At 40.0% G+C, this 21,201-nt stretch overlaps 1 protein-coding gene across 2 annotated transcripts in view; it reads left to right on the top strand.

The window, feature by feature from the left end:
• The window catches only part of LOC113027659 (arf-GAP with dual PH domain-containing protein 1-like), a 36,812-nt gene extending 17,077 nt beyond the window's left edge, over nucleotides 1–19,735 (top strand). The window contains exons 3-11 of one of the 2 annotated variants that reach the window (XM_026177323.1): nucleotides 1,820–1,911; nucleotides 6,597–6,679; nucleotides 11,414–11,526; nucleotides 11,635–11,781; nucleotides 16,182–16,265; nucleotides 16,499–16,561; nucleotides 18,159–18,230; nucleotides 18,310–18,538; nucleotides 18,722–19,735. In XM_026177323.1, coding sequence (XP_026033108.1) covers nucleotides 1,820–1,911; nucleotides 6,597–6,679; nucleotides 11,414–11,526; nucleotides 11,635–11,781; nucleotides 16,182–16,265; nucleotides 16,499–16,561; nucleotides 18,159–18,230; nucleotides 18,310–18,538; nucleotides 18,722–18,750 — 912 coding nt within the window. In that variant the 3' untranslated portion in view covers nucleotides 18,751–19,735. Of the gene's footprint in view, nucleotides 1–1,819; nucleotides 1,912–4,295; nucleotides 4,521–6,596; nucleotides 6,680–11,413; nucleotides 11,527–11,634; nucleotides 11,782–16,181; nucleotides 16,266–16,498; nucleotides 16,562–18,158; nucleotides 18,231–18,309; nucleotides 18,539–18,721 lie in introns of those variants that run through there. The other variant, XM_026177324.1, reaches the window with a different exon arrangement.
• The last annotated feature ends 1,466 nt before the right edge of the window (nucleotides 19,736–21,201 follow it).

Here is a 21,201-nt window from a genome sequence, read left to right as displayed (position 1 = left end):
TTATTAACTGAACATGGCTTCTATTGGGATCAGTGGAAATGTGTCTGTGGTTGTGTTCAGCTAGGTGCTACAAATCACAAGGATATTACTTCATTTTGTTTTGGAATTATAATACCACATTAGGCTTTATTTACACCATGTACTAATGTTTAATCTGTATCTGGACACATTATCTTACCCTTGCTTTTAATGGCGTAACGGAGCAGGCTCAAAAATATAACATAAGACACCACATAATACACCAGAATCTCATTTTTAATTAAAGGCTGGTCATACACCGACAGAGCTAGCAATCCAGGCGAAGACCAAGAAAAAGTGCAGAAAAAAGTCCCGAAGGGTAACAATGAGGATATGAACAAGAAGCACAAGGAATACAACTCCAGGAAGAGAATATGAGGAATATAACTAGGAAACTGTCTAGAAAGCTTAACTTCCAAGACAATCTGGCATGTTACAGAGAGACAAAGAAGTATATATAGTAAAAGAGTATGTAACTGGTGAAAACTGATGTGAAAAAAGAACAAAGTAACTAGATACATACATCACTAAAAATGAGAAAATAAAATGGGAAGTGGCACAACAGAAACCCAAAACCATGACTCAAATATTGCATCTAAATGCAAATAAGTGAGGGGGCAGGCAAGCAGGATCAAGGGAAGCAGTCCTCCTTTGTGGGCTTTTGTCATTACTTGTACTAACTGGGGTCTCATAAGTTACCAGGATGAAGTCGAGCTGGAGCTTTCACCTTGCTTTGTGTGGCTGATTCAATCTCAGTTACACTTTATGCATTATGCACGTTCTTTTTTTTTTTATCCTTGCCCAGACTACACTGCACACTGCTGCATATTTATCAGTATATAAATTGAATCAGCTTTGCTATTTTTATGGATATGTATGTGCTTAAGCAGTTGGATCTATAATAAATTAGACTGTAGATAACGAGAAGTCATCCAGTCTCATGTGCTATTGCAGCGTTAACCATGTTATCATGAAGATTGGGTTTAGCCGTAACTGAAGGTCATGCTCCGCAGAAGCTTGAGACAGTTGCGAGTGTTTTTTTTTTCAGCCGTCTGGTGGAGTTAAAAATTCACATGAAGGAGAGGAATACAGTGAATGGATGTGGTACAGAGGTGATTATACCAAATGACAGGAACAGCTGATTCAACATTGATTGATTTCATGTTCATTCAAGGTGCCAAATTCATCATTCGTCACATGAGCTGAATTTCAGTGGCTTTCTTTAGAAATCTGCTTCTATTTGACGTTCACAATAAAATGCCACAGTGCTGCATCATTCCCCAAAGTCCCTTAAAGGATAAGAAGAAGCGTACTGAGGGATTGTGCCAGCTGGATTGAGCTAAGGGATTATCCTAGGATGAAATGTACGACGGAGGGAACAAGGGCAGGAGGAAAATGTGTCCCAATGCAGTGTGGCCATTTCCATCCTTAATCCCATAAGAAAGCCAGAGCCTTATTGTCAAGTGAACAAGTTCTAACATACTTAAGGTTTTCTGTGCTATAGCCCACTGTTTTTAATCTAATTTAAAGTTAAATGTGAATTTTTTCTTCCTGTTATTATTGTTAATGATAGTAATAGGATTAAAACCAATATTACTGGTGCTGCTATTACTATAAATATAATAAACTTAATGCAGTTATGTCCCCAAGTAAAGTATAGCAAAATTATGGTTCATTAAAAACTGGGTAGATAAAATGTATCTGGTTTTCCATTTAACCTTGATATCTGAAATGCAGTATTAAATATTGAGCTGCGGACAGTGTTTTGATGACTAGGTTTTTCTTTCTGTTTTCCTTTCAGTTAATGGCTGCAATGGGAAACAGTGCAGCCAAGGCCAAATATGAGCAGAAGGTTCCGGCTTTCTACTATAGACCAACACACACTGACTGCAAGTAAGTACACCTTTCAAATTAATCTCAAAACACGAACACTAGAAAACACAGCCTTGTGTGTATAAAGTTTTTATAGTTGCATAACCAGTTTATGTCTAATGTTAAATTAGCTTATTCTTTTTTGTTAGCTAGTGGGTGACTGTGTGCTAGGACTGAGTGAACTGATGTTAGGCCCTTTCCTGTCAAAGGAACTTGTTTTTTCTGTGTGTCAGGACAGCAGGAACCACTATTTAGGACATTTCTTAGGGCTGTTTTGGTTTGTAGAAAAAAGTATATGTTCTGGGCTAAGTGGAGGCACAGGACACAGCCCTAAAACTACTAGACAAGGATGATTAGCTAAACCCAGAGAAGACAACACAAACAACTGCCATTTCTGTCCTCTTGATAACTACCAGTCTTATCTCCGTTGTCATTTAGTTGCCTACGTGGCAAAACCAAACCCATCTTGTTTCCCTCTATGCTTCCTGTAGTGTAAAGTCCACTTTTGTACATTTTCAAAGTTGAATACAGAATAATGTGTAATGAAAAGGTTGGGAAATCTACTTAATTATTATATTAGCTTTGCAAGTATTACATTCTTAAAGGCCTAATGAAGGTAGAGTGAACTAGTGCTTTCTGTACTTAAAGAAATCACAATGGCTGCTCTGAAAAAAGCAGAAGCAACAGCAACAAGTTATAAGAACATTCATAACAGCGACTTGGGTTTAGGCCAATTAATTCATTATGACTATACTTATGTGATTGTGTTCATTTGTGGTGCAAAGTTTTCTGATAGTAGCTGATATGTGCATGTAATACACACAGAGCTAAACGTGCTGCTATACCTATTAGCTAGGCGCTAACGTCGGCCACCGTTTGGTGCTGGACAGCTAATTGCAGTGTACTTTTATAGCATTTGAGCTAAAAAGAAGCTGCATGTTTGTTCAGGAAACAGCTGTAGATTGTGTATCATGTGTTATATCACGTGTTAATCACAGTGATCAGGAAGCATCACATTCTCTTATTTTTTGTGTGTATGAAAGGCCATGAAAAGCAGTGTGGTTTTGTTTGTGTTATTATTTTTACTGTAAATCTGCAGGGGTTTTATTCAGCATTTCTGAATATTCTGGAGGCTGTTATGTAGTACACATTGCACCAGCATGCGCTTTGAATCAGCCTCAAATAGTACTTGAGGTAGCAAGGCTTTCATTTCTTGGCATTTTAGGAGTGTTGTTCCATTTGTCTCCCTGTCTTCCAGTAAATTTAATGAAAAGAAACAACCAAGAGAATCCAAAAGACTGACAGAAAGCCTAGAACTAGAAGTGAGAGAAATACCCTTCTCAGTATCAGCTGTCTGTTTGTGCTCTCACCCAGTGTCATCATTGGGTGTCATTTGAAGAAAAATTTGCCAAGAATGTTTACCTCTAAATGTTGATAGAATAGTTAATGTATTTCCTCTGTGCAGAAAAAGAGATGGTGTGAGCCATTTAGAGCATGCTGGGGAGAGGGAGAGAAGGAAACGGGATGAGAGAGATTGTTGGCATGGCGATGAGCTGCCTTTTTGTTTGTTTTTTATCAGTGAGAAGGAAGAAGGTTTAAAAATGAGATTGCCACCTTTACATTAGGCTTTGGTATAAGGCTGTGATCAGGTTGCTTTGAGTTGCATTGCAATAGATATCTATGAGTGTTATATGAGTATAAGCTTAATGGATATTCCATTATTCTGTTTTATTGAGGATTAAGTAACAAATTTAAAGATGCAGCAGGGATGAATTAAGAAGTTTAAAAGTGCTGCCATGGCCATTGTAAAACTAAGGAAGAGGTTTATGAAAAAATAACATGTAAAGCACATTCTTGTAAAGGTACATGTCATACCCTCCTCCTATTCCGGGATATACTTCTATTGCTGTAAGCATTTTATTAATGATGATGATATTTGTGACATTTTTTTGATATGGCTTAGATTATTTAACAATTCAATTTTATTTTGACGGGAGACTGAAGCTGTCCGGAAGTTTCTTCTTCCTCCTTAGGCTGTCAGCAGAATTACAGTGACCATAAAAAGCCACTTAACTATATCTTATAATCAATTTGATGAGATATGATCAGTTTTTGTTTGGTCAGTAAAGCATAGAAACTGGTAAGCAACCATTTGTCAACCTCTGGTTAGTAGGGGAAAATGTGTATTCCCAATCTGGTTGGCAAGTGGTTTTGGGAAGTTGCTTGCTTTTGCTTGGGTGAAGTAGGTCCCAAAGAGGGTGCAGAGACAAAAACCTTTGTGTTGCTTTGGTTGTGCCCTACCACTAACATGCACACATTTCTAAAAGCTCAATTTTTGCTCTGAAGGCAAATGCTCTTATCGCTTGGTAGGCAATTTGCAAGTGGTTGCAGACCAGTCGTCATCATCTATTCAACTGTGGTCAGCTGTGGTAATCACTAATGACCAAAGAAGTGGCAAGAAGGTTTTTGGTGCTGCACATGGGTCTTACATATTTCATCACAGTATTCCACTATTTTAATCTCCTCTATGTGTTGGGAAAGCATACAGGTGACTGCATGGTTAAGTCAGAAAATTCAAGTTGGAAGCCAGGAGTTATGCATTTGGCATTTGTGAACTGCCAGGAGAACAAGTAAGAGAAGACCTTTGCCAGCTTGCTTGTTAGACAATAAGAAGATTCAAGTTTAAACACAAATGTCCTCAGAGTAGCAGTTTATCTTGGAGGTGAAAGCCAGTGACTGAAAAGTGAAGAATAAAACCATGTAGTGTGTCCAAGGTCTTTAGAACTGGGGACAATAGGGTGTTGCTGTTCCTTTGTAATTTCCCTCTATATATTCTGGCTTTGTCCTACAGACCGAAGACGTGTTGATTAGGTTAAGTAGTGATTCTAAATTGGCCATAGCTGTGAATGTGAGAGTGAGCCTGTATGCCTCTCTGTGTAAATTTGAGTCCACAATGAAAGCGATTCACAGTGACATGGTGATCAGAAATAGAAGAAAGTCAATCACATTCACTTCACATGACTATACAGGGAGTGCAGAATTATTAGGCAAGTTGTATTTTTGAGGAATAATTTTATTATTGAACAACAACCATGTTCTCAATGAACCCAAAAAACTCATTAATATCAAAGCTGAATGTTTTTGGAAGTAGTTTTTAGTTTGTTTTTAGTTTTAGCTATTTTAGGGGGATATCTGTGTGTGCAGGTGACTATTACTGTGCAGAATTATTAGGCAACTTAACAAAAAACAAATATATACCCATTTCAATTATTTATTTTTACCAGTGAAACCAATATAACATCTCCACATTCACAAATATACATTTCTGACATTCAAAAACAAAACAAAAACAAATCAGCGACCAATATAGCCACCTTTCTTTGCAAGGACACTCAAAAGCCTGCCATCCATGGATTCTGTCAGTGTTTTGATCTGTTCACTAGGGCTGCCACAAACGATTATTTTGATAGTCGACTAGTCACCGATTATTTTTGCGATTAGTCGACTAATCAGATCATCATCCATTAGACGTAAAACTACAGCTTATTGCACCAGCAGCATCTGCTCTTATATAACTATCATTAGCTTACAGCTTTAAGTGTTTAAGGTCTGTGCTAACTAAAAATAAAGACAAGATGATAGTTTATTAAATTTTAATGAAATTTGCAGATTGTTTCGGTGAAGTTTAATAAACTCCTTGCTATCTAAAATATAACAGGACACTGGAGTATATTCTGGAGCATCTCACACTTCTGATAATCAGCTGTCTGCTTGACGTTTATTCAGCTGTGTAAAAACTATAACTTTAATCTCAGACAAACTGATTTACTCAGGAACAAATAAAATACTAAAAAAAAAAAGCCAAACAATAAAATTTTAAGTTATCTAAGTGACTCATATATATTTAACCTGAGTAGCGAAAGACTGCGGTGGGTTTGAAAACGATTTGCGGGGAGTCCGGTGTTCTCACGGCGCTAGTGAGCCTAGCCCCCGGCTCGCTAACGAGCTAGTGGGTAACAGATGTCTCCGAAAACGTCGGAGAGCTTTTGAAAATATGTGGTGTCCTGATAAACTGAGCAGATATTTGAGGTTTACACAGCTACATTCTCGCCTGAAAATATGTTAAACGTTTATTTTGTGACCCAGAAAGAATAATAAGAGTAACATTAAAACTAACTAGCTGCCGCCATTGTTGGAAACTGCGCTGGGCCGCGCTATGAATTCTGGGACACAGCTGCTTCTTCTTCTTCTTCTTCTTCGGGGTTTAACGGTAGCTGACATCCTTGTACATGCAATGCTGCCATCTTCTGTTTCAGTCCATTATTACACTCTTAAATCCTGCCACTTATTCCTGCGTCTTTTGTGATCATACAAAGTTTCAAACGACGCGTCGACTATTAAATCAGTCGTCGACGATTTTGATAGTCGACGTAATCGTGACTAGTCGACAAATCGTGGCAGCCCTAGTGTGAAATAATTTGATTTTGGCAGTCAAGGGTCAAGGTCACTGTGTTTAAATATGTCTGTCTTCATTTCTATGAGGTCATGCTGTAAGCAAAGTAAGACTCCTGAGCAGTAAAAAGTAACAGTGTGTACGTCTAACTGACAAAGAAAGAAATCATTTTAAGTTTGTGTACATCAGAGCAATTGATGATGAGTGTGCAATTCACATAAAAGCTAACTGTGTGTTTTCATCGTGTCTCCAGACTGCTGAGAGAGCAGTGGATCAGAGCCAAGTACGAAAGGAACGAGTTTGAATTTATCGAGAAGCAAGAGCCATACTCTGCAGGTACGTGCATACTGATAAGGAAGGCTTTGTATAAAAGTCCTCATCAATCTACATGTTCCTACACATCACTGTAACTGCTGGCTTTTTTCCTTTTTTTTTGCCTGTAAAAGATGAAAACACTTGCAGTATTCCAAAGTCAGAAACAGAAACTGAGGAATTGGTTTCAGTTCAGATCTTTTGACCCGGTGATGACCGAAAACAAGAGCAAAATAAGACAGCATCAGGCAGGACTGAATAATTAATAATCGCCTACGCACTGCAATGGCTTTATCCCAGCAATGTAAGAAACAGTGTTAGAGGAGCAGTTTGACATTTTAGGAAATTGCACACTTGCTTAGAGTTAGATAAAAGGATTGACGCGGCTCATGTGTTTACGGTAAATATGAAGCCACTGCTGAGAGACCCCTAAAGCCCACTAATCAGCACATCCTGTTTGTTTAATCTGCATGTCCACTGGTTGCCTGGAAACCTCACGGAGATGGCGAGACTCAAAAATGAAAAAGCCTATTTCCAAAATCAAAATATTCCTTCAACGCGTCTTTCAAAAAAATATTAAAATGTCACGTCATGTTTATGAGTTGAAAACAGCTCATCCCTGTTGGGGAGGAGGTCTTCAGATAACGTCCGACTGCTCAACTGTCTCTTCATATCCATCCACCACAACAGTAGAAGCACTGGGCAATAGTACTCGAGAACAGACAAAGACTGTATGTAAAAGATGCATGTACCATAATCATTATGATACTGCTTGTGGTTTCTGGAGCTAAAGCGGCATTCATAAACTGGATGGGTTCAATTCACAGGCATTCAACTCATTTCAATTAAATTTTATTTATACAGCACCAAATCAGAACAACAGTCACATCAAGGTGCTTTATATTGTAATGTAGGCCCTATAAGAATTGCATGCCTGATAATTAGTGCTTAGTATCAGACCAATAAAATTCCAGCTTTACTCACCAAAGCTGTAACACAAACTCCTCGGACAGCCTGGCACTCACAGTAAGCCATATTATTTATCAGTTCATCCATCCAAAGAAACTGGGGATGATAGCTATAAAGCTAGACTTACTGGCAGGCTGATATTATTTGCTAATATCGATCAGCAATAATTTGCTGATATAGCTACATTTATAAAAGTCGGTAAGTGAACATTTAAATGTAAAGAGGAGAGAGAGAAACACCCTTCAGCCATGTTATGACGGATGACGTTGCATAGTTTGTCCATTAGAGGGCGCAACGTAACTTTCCTGCTGGTGAACATGTGTTTGAAACAACACAAACACAACAATCAGCTGATCCAAGCAGAGTCAGGCAGAGCGTAAAGGATAAAATAAATAGCTACACATAACAAATGTTAAGAAAATATGTTTATATTTCATTTGTCTAAAAGAAAAAAAATATCAGCTGACATGTTGGAATGTCAGATGGTTAAATCATCAAATATCAGTATTTATCTTAAAAGTCGTATATTATCCTATATATTATGCATCATCTTTTATTGCTTTTATTATACTTTAACTATAGAGAAAAAAACCTTTTTGTAAGAGGCTGTAAATATTTGAATTTTATTATTTCGTAATCAGCCTCAAGTGGCCATTTAGAGGAACTGCAGTTTTTGGTAATTCTGTACAAGAAGCATTTTGGCGCATGGATACAAAACACATGAACTCTGACTTGGTTGGGGACGTGGGTTAAAGTACTTTGTGTGTTACCTCTAATGTCTTCACATTTAAATGTATATAGCCACTTTTAGGCTTTTTGTAGCAGTAAATGTGCTCGCTCAAGCTAGAACTACATAAGATGAACACATCTATGCTCAAGCAAGCATACCTCAAAAAGAGACTGCAAAGTGGCCGGTCTGCTGTGGTGCCAGGCTTGCACTGTTTACTCTTCGATAAGCAAAACCTTGAAAAACTCTTTGGGTAAACATTTCCCCGTGGATGCCAGTAGCACAAATTCAATTACCCTGAAACATCCATTGACGACTCTCAGACAATTATTTTCATCCTTCTCCTCCTAAATGGTTGTGGTATATGTTTGCGGTTAAAAGCATATTCGTGCAATGACATTGTAATTGTCACTGCTGGTGAATGGAACTGCCATTAAAAGGAGTATGCTTGCTTGTGTGTGTGTGTGTGTGTGTGTGTGTGTGTGTGTGTGTGTATGGAGGCTGAGGGTAGAGTACTAGTATACATTTCACATCTTGATGAAGATGGTGCTTTCTGATTGGCTTGCAGTGACCTCACCCTCACACACTCAAACGCAAATACACACACACACAACAGAGTGTAATGATATGAGTCATTCTGTCATCTCTATTTGTGCCTTTGTGGTAACGTCATCACTCATTTTGAGGTGCATGTACATAAATATATGTGTGTGTTTGTGTGTTTGTGTGTGTTTGAGATTGACTTTATGCAGTAACCTGGAATGCACAGTGACCAACATTGATCTAATATGCAAAGAAGAGGAGGAGAAAAAGAAGGTCAGAGAAGGAGGCGAGGGTGGGGACAAGGAGGGCTATTGATTGGTGAGGTAACGCCAGTGTAGGTGGATGTTTCATGCCGGAAAGTCACAGACGGAAAGACATACACACACACACACACACACACACACACACACACACGCATATATGGAGCAGAATGAGTGCAGAAGATGAATAGATAGAAGACAGGTAATCAATGGCTGCTAATAAAAAGAATAGAAAAGACAGCAGTAAAGTAAAGAAATGTGAGTGAATATGAAAATGACTCCTCAAGCTTTTTAACTGTAAAGCTGCAGTTCATAATTTTATGTAAGCTTATTTTTTTATATTAGCAGTGGTATTTGCCTTTTGTTTATGTCATAAAACTATGTTGTAATAGTTATCGCTGACCTCTGCTTTTCAGTTTATTTTACCAGCAGCCGTCATCTTTTTGTTTATTTTTTTTCGGTTGTGACGGACCATGTTTGGTTTTATTTATAGGTGGCATTTATGCTTCCACCCAAAAAAATGCTGGCGAATAAAATCAACCGCTAAAACTAAACTGTGTATGTGAAAATTGTTTCATTTTAAAAAACATTGATTTATCCAGAAACGCTACCACTGCGGCGATATTGAGGTTTTTCAGTTACCCACTGAAACCTTTCCTGGAAATGGAGAAGCTTTTGACACACTGCGGTGTTTTCATTGGCCTCTTCATAGCTTAACAAATGAAACTACCTGTGTGATTAAATAGTCGTGTAAGTGCAGGTGAAACAATCCTCATACAGATGAGGACAGAATTCGACTGCAGTTGTTACTTGTAGTTCTCAACGAGCCCATTTCTCTTTGGTGAATCTCTCGACTTCCTCCAAATTTGGTGGTGTTCCAAGATGGACCTTGGTCTTTAGTTCATCCCACAGATTTTCAATAGCATTCAAGTCCGGCCTTTGTGCAGACCAGTCAGTAACGCTTACTTTGGTTCTTCACCAGGAGTGTTTGTTCACGTATATTTTGGGTCATTGCCATGTTGGAAGATCCAGACCCAGTTTTTCTGCTTACTGCTTTAGGTTGTACACCTCTTCCTTTTTCTCTCCAAACATAAGCAGCATCTTTGTGGCCAGAGAGTTTCAGTTTAGTTTCATCCGATCAGACGAACTTGCAGTATGCATCCAGGTTGTGGAATGAAGTTCTTGGTTCAGACTCTGAGTCTATACAGGTTCTGTACAGGGTTGTGGTGATTGTCCTGTCCTCTACAATTCCTATTTGGCTGAGTCCTTCACTCGTGTCCTGGCAGTTGCTCTGGGGTCTTTAGTCACATCTCTCGCTACTTTTCTTTCTAGTCTTTGAAGTCTTGTTTCCTACCTCTGCGAGGGTTGTTCTGTACTCTGTGACTGTCTTTGAATTTCTTGATATTACTTCTCTTTCCAGTTCTTGACACTTTGAAACACTTTGAAACACTCTAATCATTTTGTATGTTCATCTTCTGCTTTGTGACCATCAACAAAGTCTAAACTGATTGCTTTTGTTTTCGGCATGATGCTGTCTCAGCTTTAAAGAAAATGCTATGCTGAAAATCCCTTGCTCTTTTATAAAAGCACTTGGGAAATTTTTGACAAATTCAAATTTCATTGAAATTTCTAAACTTTATTTAGCGTAACCCCCTCTCTTTATTTGTCCTCCCCAGTGTAGGGATTTCAGTTTCATCTTGAATGTAAATTAGTCGCTTCTTTGGAGGACTACCCGGTTATGCTTCCTATAATTTTAACTCGCAAAAATAGATCCAGACAAAAAAACACATCAGAGCTCGACAGAAATAGAAGATAAAAGCAAGAAGAAGAGGCAGTGTGAGTCAGAGGGGTTTACTGAAATAGACCAAAGGAGAAGAAGAAAACATAACAGGGCTACAAATAGTGCGGCATGTCATTAACATGGGAAAGCATGTTCTATGTACAGAAACAATAAAAACCGTCTGCGCTGACTCACGCTGTTTTTTTACCCCCTCCCCTGTTTGTTTCTTCCCGCTCTGCTGTGTTTTCTCGCTCTTGCACGCCGTCTCCTTTTCCTCGCTGTCTGCATAAATGAGATTTCAAACGATCTTTGATTTCAGCTTAACTGAAGTATCATCTGACACCAACCAGTTACAATATCTCCCCATCACTGTTGTAAACGTCTCCTCTGTTTGATCTCCTGTCTCCTATAAAGGCTTTATGGTACCAGCTCCCCTACTACACACACACACATTTATTTCTTTTTTTCTTTCTACCCAGGGTACCGAGAGGGGTTTCTATGGAAACGAGGAAGAGACAACGGTCAGTTTCTCAGCAGAAAGTTTGTCCTGTCAGAGAGGGAGGGAGCGCTGAAATACTTCAACAAGCAGGATGTAAGAAACACGATACAGCCAATAGCAGAATTTCTCTTTGGTGCACAGCAGCCATACTGAGGAATGTGAGACTTTTACAATTCATTGTTTACCCCTGCTCCTGTCAAGGCCAGAGATCCCAAGGCAATAATGAAAATAGAAACCCTCAATGCCACCTTCCAGCCTGCCAAGATTGGCAACCCCTGCGGACTGCAGATCACCTACCTGAAAGACAACAGCACAAGGAACATCTTTGTTTACCACAGCGACGCCAAGGTACGCATGTGCATGTATTACACACATTTCTGCACAAGTAACTCCAAATTACTATGTACACTAAAATGACGGGCTTCTGCTTCTCACGCGCAGAGCTTTAAAAATAGCACAGAGGAGATCTGTGGCCTCAAAAGATGACTCTGATGGCAGAGTGCAGACTTTAATTTGAGGACACTATGCCTTAGATTATGAACAAAGCACAATACTGTGCAAAAGTCTTTGCCCTCCATCATTTCTTTATATTTTGCTAAGAATCTGGAAAATAGGGAGTTTGTACAATTCTAACAAGCTTGAAAGTCTCCACCACAGCCTGGAGTGTCTTAGGCAGCTTTCTTTCAGTCTTCAGGAACAGTTCTCCACGCTTCTCCAAGGACATTTAAAGCTTCTTTGTTTTTTAGTTTTTATTGGAGAGAAGACAGAAAACCTGGGAGAAAGACCAGAAGGAGAAGGCCTTGGGGCAAATTTAAACCAGGCTTCTGCATCAACATTAATTCAGTTTAAATAAAGTGAATTGTACAACATGTTCTCATCCAAATCGTTGGTGTGGTTCGCGTTTGGAGGCATGACAGCCTTTGAAATAATAATAATAATAATAATTAATAAATAAATAAATAAATAATAATAATAATACATTTTATTTGAAAGTGCCAAGACATCCAAGAACACTTAACAATAGAATAAAACACATAATAGAACAATGACAGAAGAAAAATAAGAAAACAAGAGCACAAGATAACGTACACAAACAACAGGTTCACAGTGAATATGCAGAGTTGAAAAGATGGGTTTTGAGTAGGGATTTAAAATGGAGGAGAGAATCAAGGTTTCTTATACAGTGGAACCCCAACTTACCAAATTAATTCGTTCCCGAGGGTCTTTCATAAGTCGAAGCACCCATCGCGCCTTTTGAGTGAACGATAGGCTAATTGCTAACGGCAACAACAATACGTCGTTTAAGTGGAACAGCGAAGCGCAAGTACAAAAGCCACGGGGTTGTCACATGATTCGGACGGCATTGTAGGCATTCTAGGCTCAGCCAATCAGAGCCAGCAGATTTCATAACACGGGCATTTTGCCGTAACACGGGCAGAAATATTGCCGTTCAGTGCCTTCGTAACTTGAATTTTTCGGGGGTATTCGTAAGTCGGCGTTCCACTGTACCTGGGGTAGAGAGTTCCACAGCCTGGGAGCAGAGCAGCTGAAGGCCCTGCTTACCATGACGGTGAGGCGGAAAGAAGGCACAGCAAGCTGAACAGAAGACGAGGGTCAAAGTGAGCGGGCAGAAGAGAGGTAGGGAGGAGCGAGGTTATGAAGGACCTTGAAGGTGACCAGAAGAAGTTTGTACACTATCTGGAATTTCACACGGAGGCAGTGAAGTTCCTGGAGAACAGGGGTGATGAATGAATTTGTACATGTACCTTTGTTTTGCGTTCTGATCATGAATCACTTTGGAAAACACTATCTGATAGGGTTAAGGTTAGGGTTAGGGCTCGGACTGGAATGGACGGCTGGAGCCTCTGCTCCAAGCATGTGTTACCGCCTCAAACGCCATTCTATTGGATTCAATTGACAATCCGGAGCGTCTCATAGTAACGCGAAATGTACCCTTCCGCGTCCTTATGAGACGCCTCGGGCTGTGATAAATCGTCAGTATGTTACGCGTTGGGAATGAGAATTCTCTGGACCTTTATTTATATAGATCCAAATCACAACAGCAGGCACCTTAAGGTGTTTTATATGGTAAGGTAAAGGCAGTATGTGGGTCACCTGCACAGCCCAATGAGCAAAACCAGGACACAACGTTCATAGACTGGTCATCTTCTGAACATAGTGTTTTAGGTTTGCCACTTCTTCTTTTGTCCATTTTTCTTAAAGCCACACCATGATGAGATATTCCAAGTTTTCAGCGAATTGCTTTTTGAGAATCATCATCTTGGTTTAATTATACTATTTTATATTTGTCCCATTGTGTTATCTTTGCCATTTTTCAGATTTTTTAACAAATTCTGCACTGTAGTGACGGGCTGCTGGAAACAAAGTGTCTAAAAATACAATTAGTTCTTTGCTAAGCTGTCTGTTCTGTGTCGAAAGAACACTCGTGCGTTTCCTTGAGCTTTGCTTTTTATGCTTGCATGATTCATAAGTCAGTGTTAAGTGGCTTAACAACAACAACAACAAAATATTGCGCTGAAAACATTCACACCACTTTTTAAAAATTGCAATAATGTTTACCTCCTTGGAAGCAAAATGTAAAGAAATTAGGGGCAAATCTAGACTTGTGCACAGTCCTGGAAGCAGCCAGTTGTTCAAAAACCAGGATGCTATATTAAGATGAAAATAGCTGTGATCGCTACAGTTTTGCCTGTTATCACGAAATGAATTAAATCAGTCAGAATGCACTGAGTGCGCTCCACCTGCTAGGCTTATTAACCTTAATTAAAACACAAGCATTTACATCAAATTAAATCTTAACTTTTAACTGTTATTTTAATATGATTTGATACTGAAATGATGACAACAGTAAGCTCCTGCACATATTTATGGGATTTCAGACCTAGTGAGAGAAAAACGTGAAGAGGCCTCAAGTCCTGGGGAGTAATGAATCATTCTAGTTGTGAAATCATGTTTTGTATGGTTGGTCTGGCTATAGCTGCTTACAGACACCAGCGCTGAAGCTAGTGCTGGATTAGCCAGTTGTTATACCAAAGGTGATGAAATATGCCAGTTGTAATACAAAATCAAAGCCATGTTCTTAGACAAAAGCGTCGAGTGTCAACTTCCTAAAATGCAGCCACACCTGTTGCTTGATTGAGGGTCAGAACATTTGAATCTGACTCTGAGTAAATGTTAAGGACATGCAAATAGTGAGTAATGTTTGCAGGCTCTCTTAGGTTAGGCCAGTTCATTGTTATTAAGGTGCAGGGTGTGTTCACAGGTGTTGTAGCCCTTCCGCTCCCAGAGGTAACGGATCAGTCCAATAAAGCTCCTGACAGGCATTTTTCTTCTCATAAAAGTAAATGGATGGATGATAATGTCTGCACACACTAACCCGCCCCTCCGCCCAACACCCACACCCTGATCTGCCACTGCTGCTGGTCATATAGATATCATTTGGAAAAACTGTAAAATATCGGCACTGAGCATATTCTGTGACTCCTTCTTCCTCTATATACAGTTATCCAGTGGTTAGAGCATTTTAAATGTTTTTGTTTGTATGACCAACAGTAGGCCTTCACCGGCCACTTTATTAGGCACACATTAGAAGGACTTTTGCCTTAATTCCTAATGGGGTAGATTCATCTAGTCCTGCAAACATTCCTCAGTGATTTTGTTTCATGCTAACATGACAGCATCACACAGCGTTTGCACGCAGTGATGTAACTCTCCTGCTCCACCACATCCCAAAGGTGCTGGCTTGAGATCTGGTGACTGTTGAGACCATTAGAGTCCAGTGAACTCAGTGTCACGTTCAAAGAACCAGTTTGAGATGATTTGAGCTTTTTAACATGAAAGCAGCCATCAGAAGATGGCAACACTGAGGTCAAGGGATGGACGTGGTTAGCAGAAATTCTCAAATGGACTGTGGCATTTAAATGATGCTCAGCTGGTACTAAAGGGCCTAAAGTGTGCTATTACAGGACCATCACCAGCCTGAACCGTTGATACAATAATGAGCAGCTGAACAAGTATACCTAATAAAGTGGCTGTGAATGTGTAAGATAGTGATAGAGCTCTTAGACACTGCAGTAAATATGGTATCGTAAGCTATGGTTGCCCAGTGATCAAGCTACACGCTGAAAGATACAAACAAACACCGTTAGCTTACTGAACAACACAAACAACCATATCTGACATCTTATAGCCCTGCTATGTGTAAGATAAGCTGTCCATCATTACACTTCCTCCCTGAATACAATTCTGCACTTCAACCTTTAAACTGACGGTGTGTGTTCCTGAGAGTTTTACACTGCTGAGCCTCACGTTGCTGCTACGTTACTGGGATTTGGGGCTGAAGCAGAATTAGAGGGAGACATAATCAAAGCTGAACAGATGAAAGAGAAGAAACGGAGAGGTTTTAAAGCCATTTGGTGGAGTAAGAATGACAAAGGGTGCACTGCTCCCTCTGCTGGTGCATTAGAGTTCCTGCCTGCTGTCACAGGAAGGGTTCACTGGGTTCATTCAGCATCCCTGTCACTCTCACGTTTTGTAGCGGATTTATCGACAGCGCTGCAGCTTCCACGCAGCAACGCACGCCTTGGAATTCATTCTGCTGTGTGTGACAGATACCTTCATCCAAAATCTGTTTTATTTACTCAGAACAGAAATGACGGATTAGAATGAATAAGATATGAAGTGTGGCAGGGCATGGTTCCACTGAGAGAGCTTTTTGTCCTTTGCAGGAGATGGTCGACTGGTTCAATGCTATCAGAGCTGCCAGGTTCCACTACCTGCAGGTTGCCTTCCCGGGAGCGAGTGACGAAGAGGTGAGGATGGTGTGATTTAAGCATGCGCATCACTGTTACTGAGCTTATAGTTTCAAAAAATAAACAGCATTCTCAGAGGTGTCTGTTCATGATGCTTTTCTACTGCATGGCAGTCTTGACGCCTCTGATCCCACTGCACATGTCCATGCTGAAATAAGGGCAGTTTTTAATATTTCATGCATGCTTTTTCTTTTGTCTTTACATGATTCTCTTTTGTCTATTTGCTGCTCCAGCTGGTGCCCAAACTGACCCGAAGCTTTATGAAGGAAGGCTTTATGGAGAAAACGGGTCCGAAGGTTGGTGCTGTAGTCATCCCTCTATAGTGAACTAAGGATGATAGTATCAGTTACACCTGAGTTTCAGTGTTCAGGTGACCTAAATATGGCCAAAGTGTCTCCAGGTTCAGAGTAGTGCATTGGTTCCTAATCCTTTAGCCTCCTGGTTTCTTCTGCTGGAATTATTTTTAAGGTTATGGAGGCTCAAGGGAGTAAATCTGTTCAGAATTCTGCAATAAAAAAAGTAAACATTAGCGATTACAATTATTGTTCTTCTTTCTCATTCTGTGAACCATTACAACCATAAACCAGACTGACCTAATTAAGTCTGAGTAATGCCTAAAGCTAAGGCTAGCTGTGTTGTAAATTGTAATTAATTATTTAAGAAAATATGTAAGTTTGAAAATGCAGTAGTGAAAGTGATGGAACAAATGCAGATTTCATTAACTGTATATAAAAGATGGGCGTAATTTGTCAGTCTGAAAATGAAAGGGAGTTAAAATGCATTCTTTCTAATGACCAGCAGGGGGCGACTCCTCTGATCATAGCATATATTATAAATATTAAAAAAATACTTATTAATGTTGTCAGGTGAAGCTGGAATTTTGACTTTCATTAAAACCTGACCCGATAAGTGAAGGGTGCTTGAGGCTAAGAAACTTAGGGACAGTGTACACTCATAGGCTAGCTACTTGTCAATTATAAAATCGAGTCACCCAAAAATCAAACCGGGAACATTGTTTACAAAATAAGCTTCATGTTGTATCCAAAAAGATTTGGAGCTTTATTGCTTGGTTCTCCCATTTGGATTTAGGTTGCTCCAAAAACACGCTAGTGCACTCTCTCATGCCACTCACCCTACTGACTACACCTGCTATTGTTGGATTAAGTTTCTCTCCAGTATTTCTTTTATTGAAACAAACACGGTATTAATTGCCTTTGGTGTTCTTATCCCTTGTTGCCAAAGCTGTGTAGACCCAGTTTTTTGTAGTCACTTCCTGTTGACCATTAGAAAGAATGGCTTTCACTTTTTCAGACCAGGAAGCTCCATCCATCCTTTGTATACAGTCTATAGGTTGCAAGAAGAAGTATGGCTGTGTAGGAGTCATCTGCTCGCTCAATTTATTTTCTCAAATAGTCTCAGATACTAGTTTGGTTTAATACAGCATGATGGTGACTTTGTTAAAGTGAAACAAACGACGAATCAGAATATGATTTAGGGCGTGGCTACTTTGTGATTGATGCTGCAGCATTTTTCAGTTTCTCAGTAAGACCCAACAATTGTTAATGACATCTTGACGTCTGATTCCACAAAACGGTACTTGACAGCCTAATAGTTCGAGTCACAGTGGCTATGTAATCTTTTATATACAGTATGTATTATAAAAGCTAAAAACGAAAGAAGAAATTCTGGAATTTTGGAGCTTTTTTCTCCCTAGTGGTAAAATTATGATTGTTTTTCTTTACCTGTATTGGAAGCAGTTTCTTTGAGTTTAGGGAGGAGTGAGTATTGCAAGTTACAACAAAACTTCATCTTCATGTCTTATGATAAGTGACAAAAATGTGCATTTGTCTCCCTCCTTTCAACAAATGTACTGTCTGTCTTACTCTGCGTTAGCACACTGAGGGCTTCAAGAAGAGGTGGTTTACGATGGATGACAGGCGGCTCATGTATTTCAAAGACCCTCTGGTAAGAAGAGCCCTGCATCGACCCAACCTTTTGATTTGCTTCATTTGTGGCTTGCTTAGTTTGTCTTTCTGTCCCTCAGGATGCCTACGCCCGCGGGGAGGTGTTCATCGGCAGCAAGGAGAACAGCTACACTGTCCTGGCTGGCTTGCCTCCGTCCACACAGGGCTACCACTGGAACCACGGCATCACCATCGTCACGCCAGACAGGAAGTTCCTCTTTGCCTGTGAGACCGAGGCCGAGCAACAGGACTGGATAGCCGCTTTCCAGAGGGTCATAAATCGACCAATGAGGCCACAGGAGTATGCAGGTCATTAAGTAAAACATTAGAGTCCTAAAATGTTTTTTTTTTTTTTTTTTTGCATGTTTTGTTGTGGGGGAAAGGGAATGTGTAAAGCTTTAAAATCCTACCATAATATACGGACTATAAGCGAAACACGAAAAAAAAATGAATTTCCTGTTACTGAAAGTCGTTTTCTCTGTGTCCCTGCAGTGGAGGCCCATTTCAAACACAAGCCTTGAAATCTGCTGGAAACCAAGCGCTCAACTGGACCAGCCCGGTCTGATTCAGATCAGAGACGGCCCCAGCGTGCGACCACTGACCATGGCTAGAAGAGGCGGGGTGGGTCTTATGGGTCACGAGGGGTTTTAGGGATGGGCCGAGATGGGAAAACACGAAGAAAGGAAAGGAAACACCGGCAGGACTCCAGTCTGTCTCGTGTAGGAAGCCTAAAACTCTAACGGGACTCGAGGCCCCTCATGGGGTGATCCAAGGCCAAAGGGTAGATGATGTCATCACTCTTGCGCTTACCAACCTTGTGTTGTACATTATCACATCAGAAACCCTTTCCTCTCCTCTCCTCAGCCATGTGGACCCTTCCCCTTGCAACAAGCTCCTCCTCCCCCTTCCCACCCAGAATTTTTTGTCTTGTGAATGGTTCATTCTGTCTGTAATCTAATGTAATTATGTAATCTAGAGTCATTTCACTGGTTGCTTAACAAAGACAATGCATTGTTAATTTATTGAATGTACAGTTTTGATGACAGTGGCTTATTCTGTGTGCGTGCGACGTTTTTCATTGAGGACACTGTGAGGTTGAACCTCCCGCACTAAAACCCTGGTAAACCTGAAATCTGCAAAGTGCTGTTAACAACAAATATGCATACGAAACACACAAACATACACACAACAATCTCTCAGTGAGCACCTCTGCTGTTTCGGCAGCACGAGGTGGCATATCTGCATCCAGGCAGGGTTACCTTTCAAACCTCAATCTGACAGATGTTCTCTTATTTATTTGTACTGTTGAACATACTGAGTCATCGTAGACGGTTATCGCTGCTTTCCAGGATTGTAATGTGACAGGATTGTAATTTATATGACACTTCTACAGACGTTTCGTTTAATCTTTGCATCTTGTTTTAAAGACACATGGTTGTGTTGATCCTTAAATCACAGTGATAGTTTGTTTCATTATAAAATCAATACAAAGGATCCTGAAATGAGCTGCCGGTGTTTTGGATTGTCCTCCGTGTTCCCTCTTCTCTGTTGTCTTTCAACAGTTTTCCACACACTGATCCATCTGCTGTTGCTTTCAAGTAACCTTGAATCCTGATTGGTGCACAAAAGTCTAAACTAAACCATGGCTGACAGCAATACACAAATACACCTGTTGAAAGTACTGTCTTTTTGAGCATGGCTGCCAGTGCTCCCCAATTCTTCCACTAGGTGGAGCTCTTTTATCACCCCGCCACTGCTCACAGGGCGATGTGAATCATGTGCGAGCATGTGGGGGACATTAATGTAAACTGAAGCAGTTTGTACAAACAGATGGCAAAAAAAATAGACTGACACTTTAGTCCAGAAGGATACTACACTGCTGGGAAATTACTGAAAGAGAGTTAGAGATCCATTCTCTTAACTTACAGACAAAACATACAAAGTCCACATCGTGAACAGCTACTGGACCTTCTTGCTCTGAGGCAGCAGTGTTAACCACTGTCAGAGTGAGAGGTAGTTTTATATTGAAATCGACACATCCTTATGTGTCTCTGGTGTCACAGGTAAAATATAATAATATAATCATATATTCTCTGACCGCTTGGAAAATGGTTGCAGAAGGTTGCTGGCTGTCATTCAGTGAAAACTTTCTGCTTTGGTTATTAGTCACAGTTGCCCATAGTTTGCATGGAAGACCCTTACTTATCTGCAAACACAAACACAATGCTAGCCAATCCTTTTTAGAATTAAAAAATGTGTCGTGCAAACCAGAGAGCATTCAAAGTAACGTTTACTTTAAAGCCAGACGGTCTTTGTTTCTGGCTTATGACACACTTTTTAGAGTTTCACTAGCTCCTGTGTATTTCCGTGCTAACTGTGGCAATCTGTTAGCAGCCAAAATAATCAGCAACCAGGCGGGAAATGCACATTTTTTTCCTTGCAACCAGTGGTTGCACTGATATGTGTGAATATATAGGAATCGATTTCAGAGCAACTACCACCAACCTCCAGCAACCACTTGCCAACCGGTCAGGGAGCACAACAATTTTCTTATAGTTGCGAGATGGTTGTCGACTGTTCTCTAGGCTGGTGTGTGACTTGGACTTCATTTACTTGACCCCAGACTGTTACACATCTGAAACAGTGGAACACTTAATATCATATGGTTACTGATCACATGACTACAAAATCAAAACTGATTATTCGATTGGTAAAAGCTTGAGTGACATTTTTAATTGATGACATATTTAATTAAAATCATTAGAAGCTCAAACGCTATTTGAGAGTTAGCCTAGTTTTTGAGTTCCCAATTTGAAAAAATGATACAAAGAGGTAGAAGCCTTAAAAAAAATAACCTTGAAAGTTATTGAGTAGGAAAGTCAATTTCTGGTGTTGTTTTTTTCCACTATTTTTTTTTCTGGAGAACTTCAGAAATCCCAGCTTCACAGTTGCCATCGAATGCAACACTATAC

This window comes from Astatotilapia calliptera, chromosome 8 (assembly GCF_900246225.1).
Source record: "Astatotilapia calliptera chromosome 8, fAstCal1.2, whole genome shotgun sequence".
NCBI classification, from domain to species: domain Eukaryota; kingdom Metazoa; phylum Chordata; class Actinopteri; order Cichliformes; family Cichlidae; genus Astatotilapia; species Astatotilapia calliptera.
The sequence above is the reverse complement of the archived record's forward strand: the minus strand, read 5'-3'. Positions and strand labels throughout refer to the sequence as shown.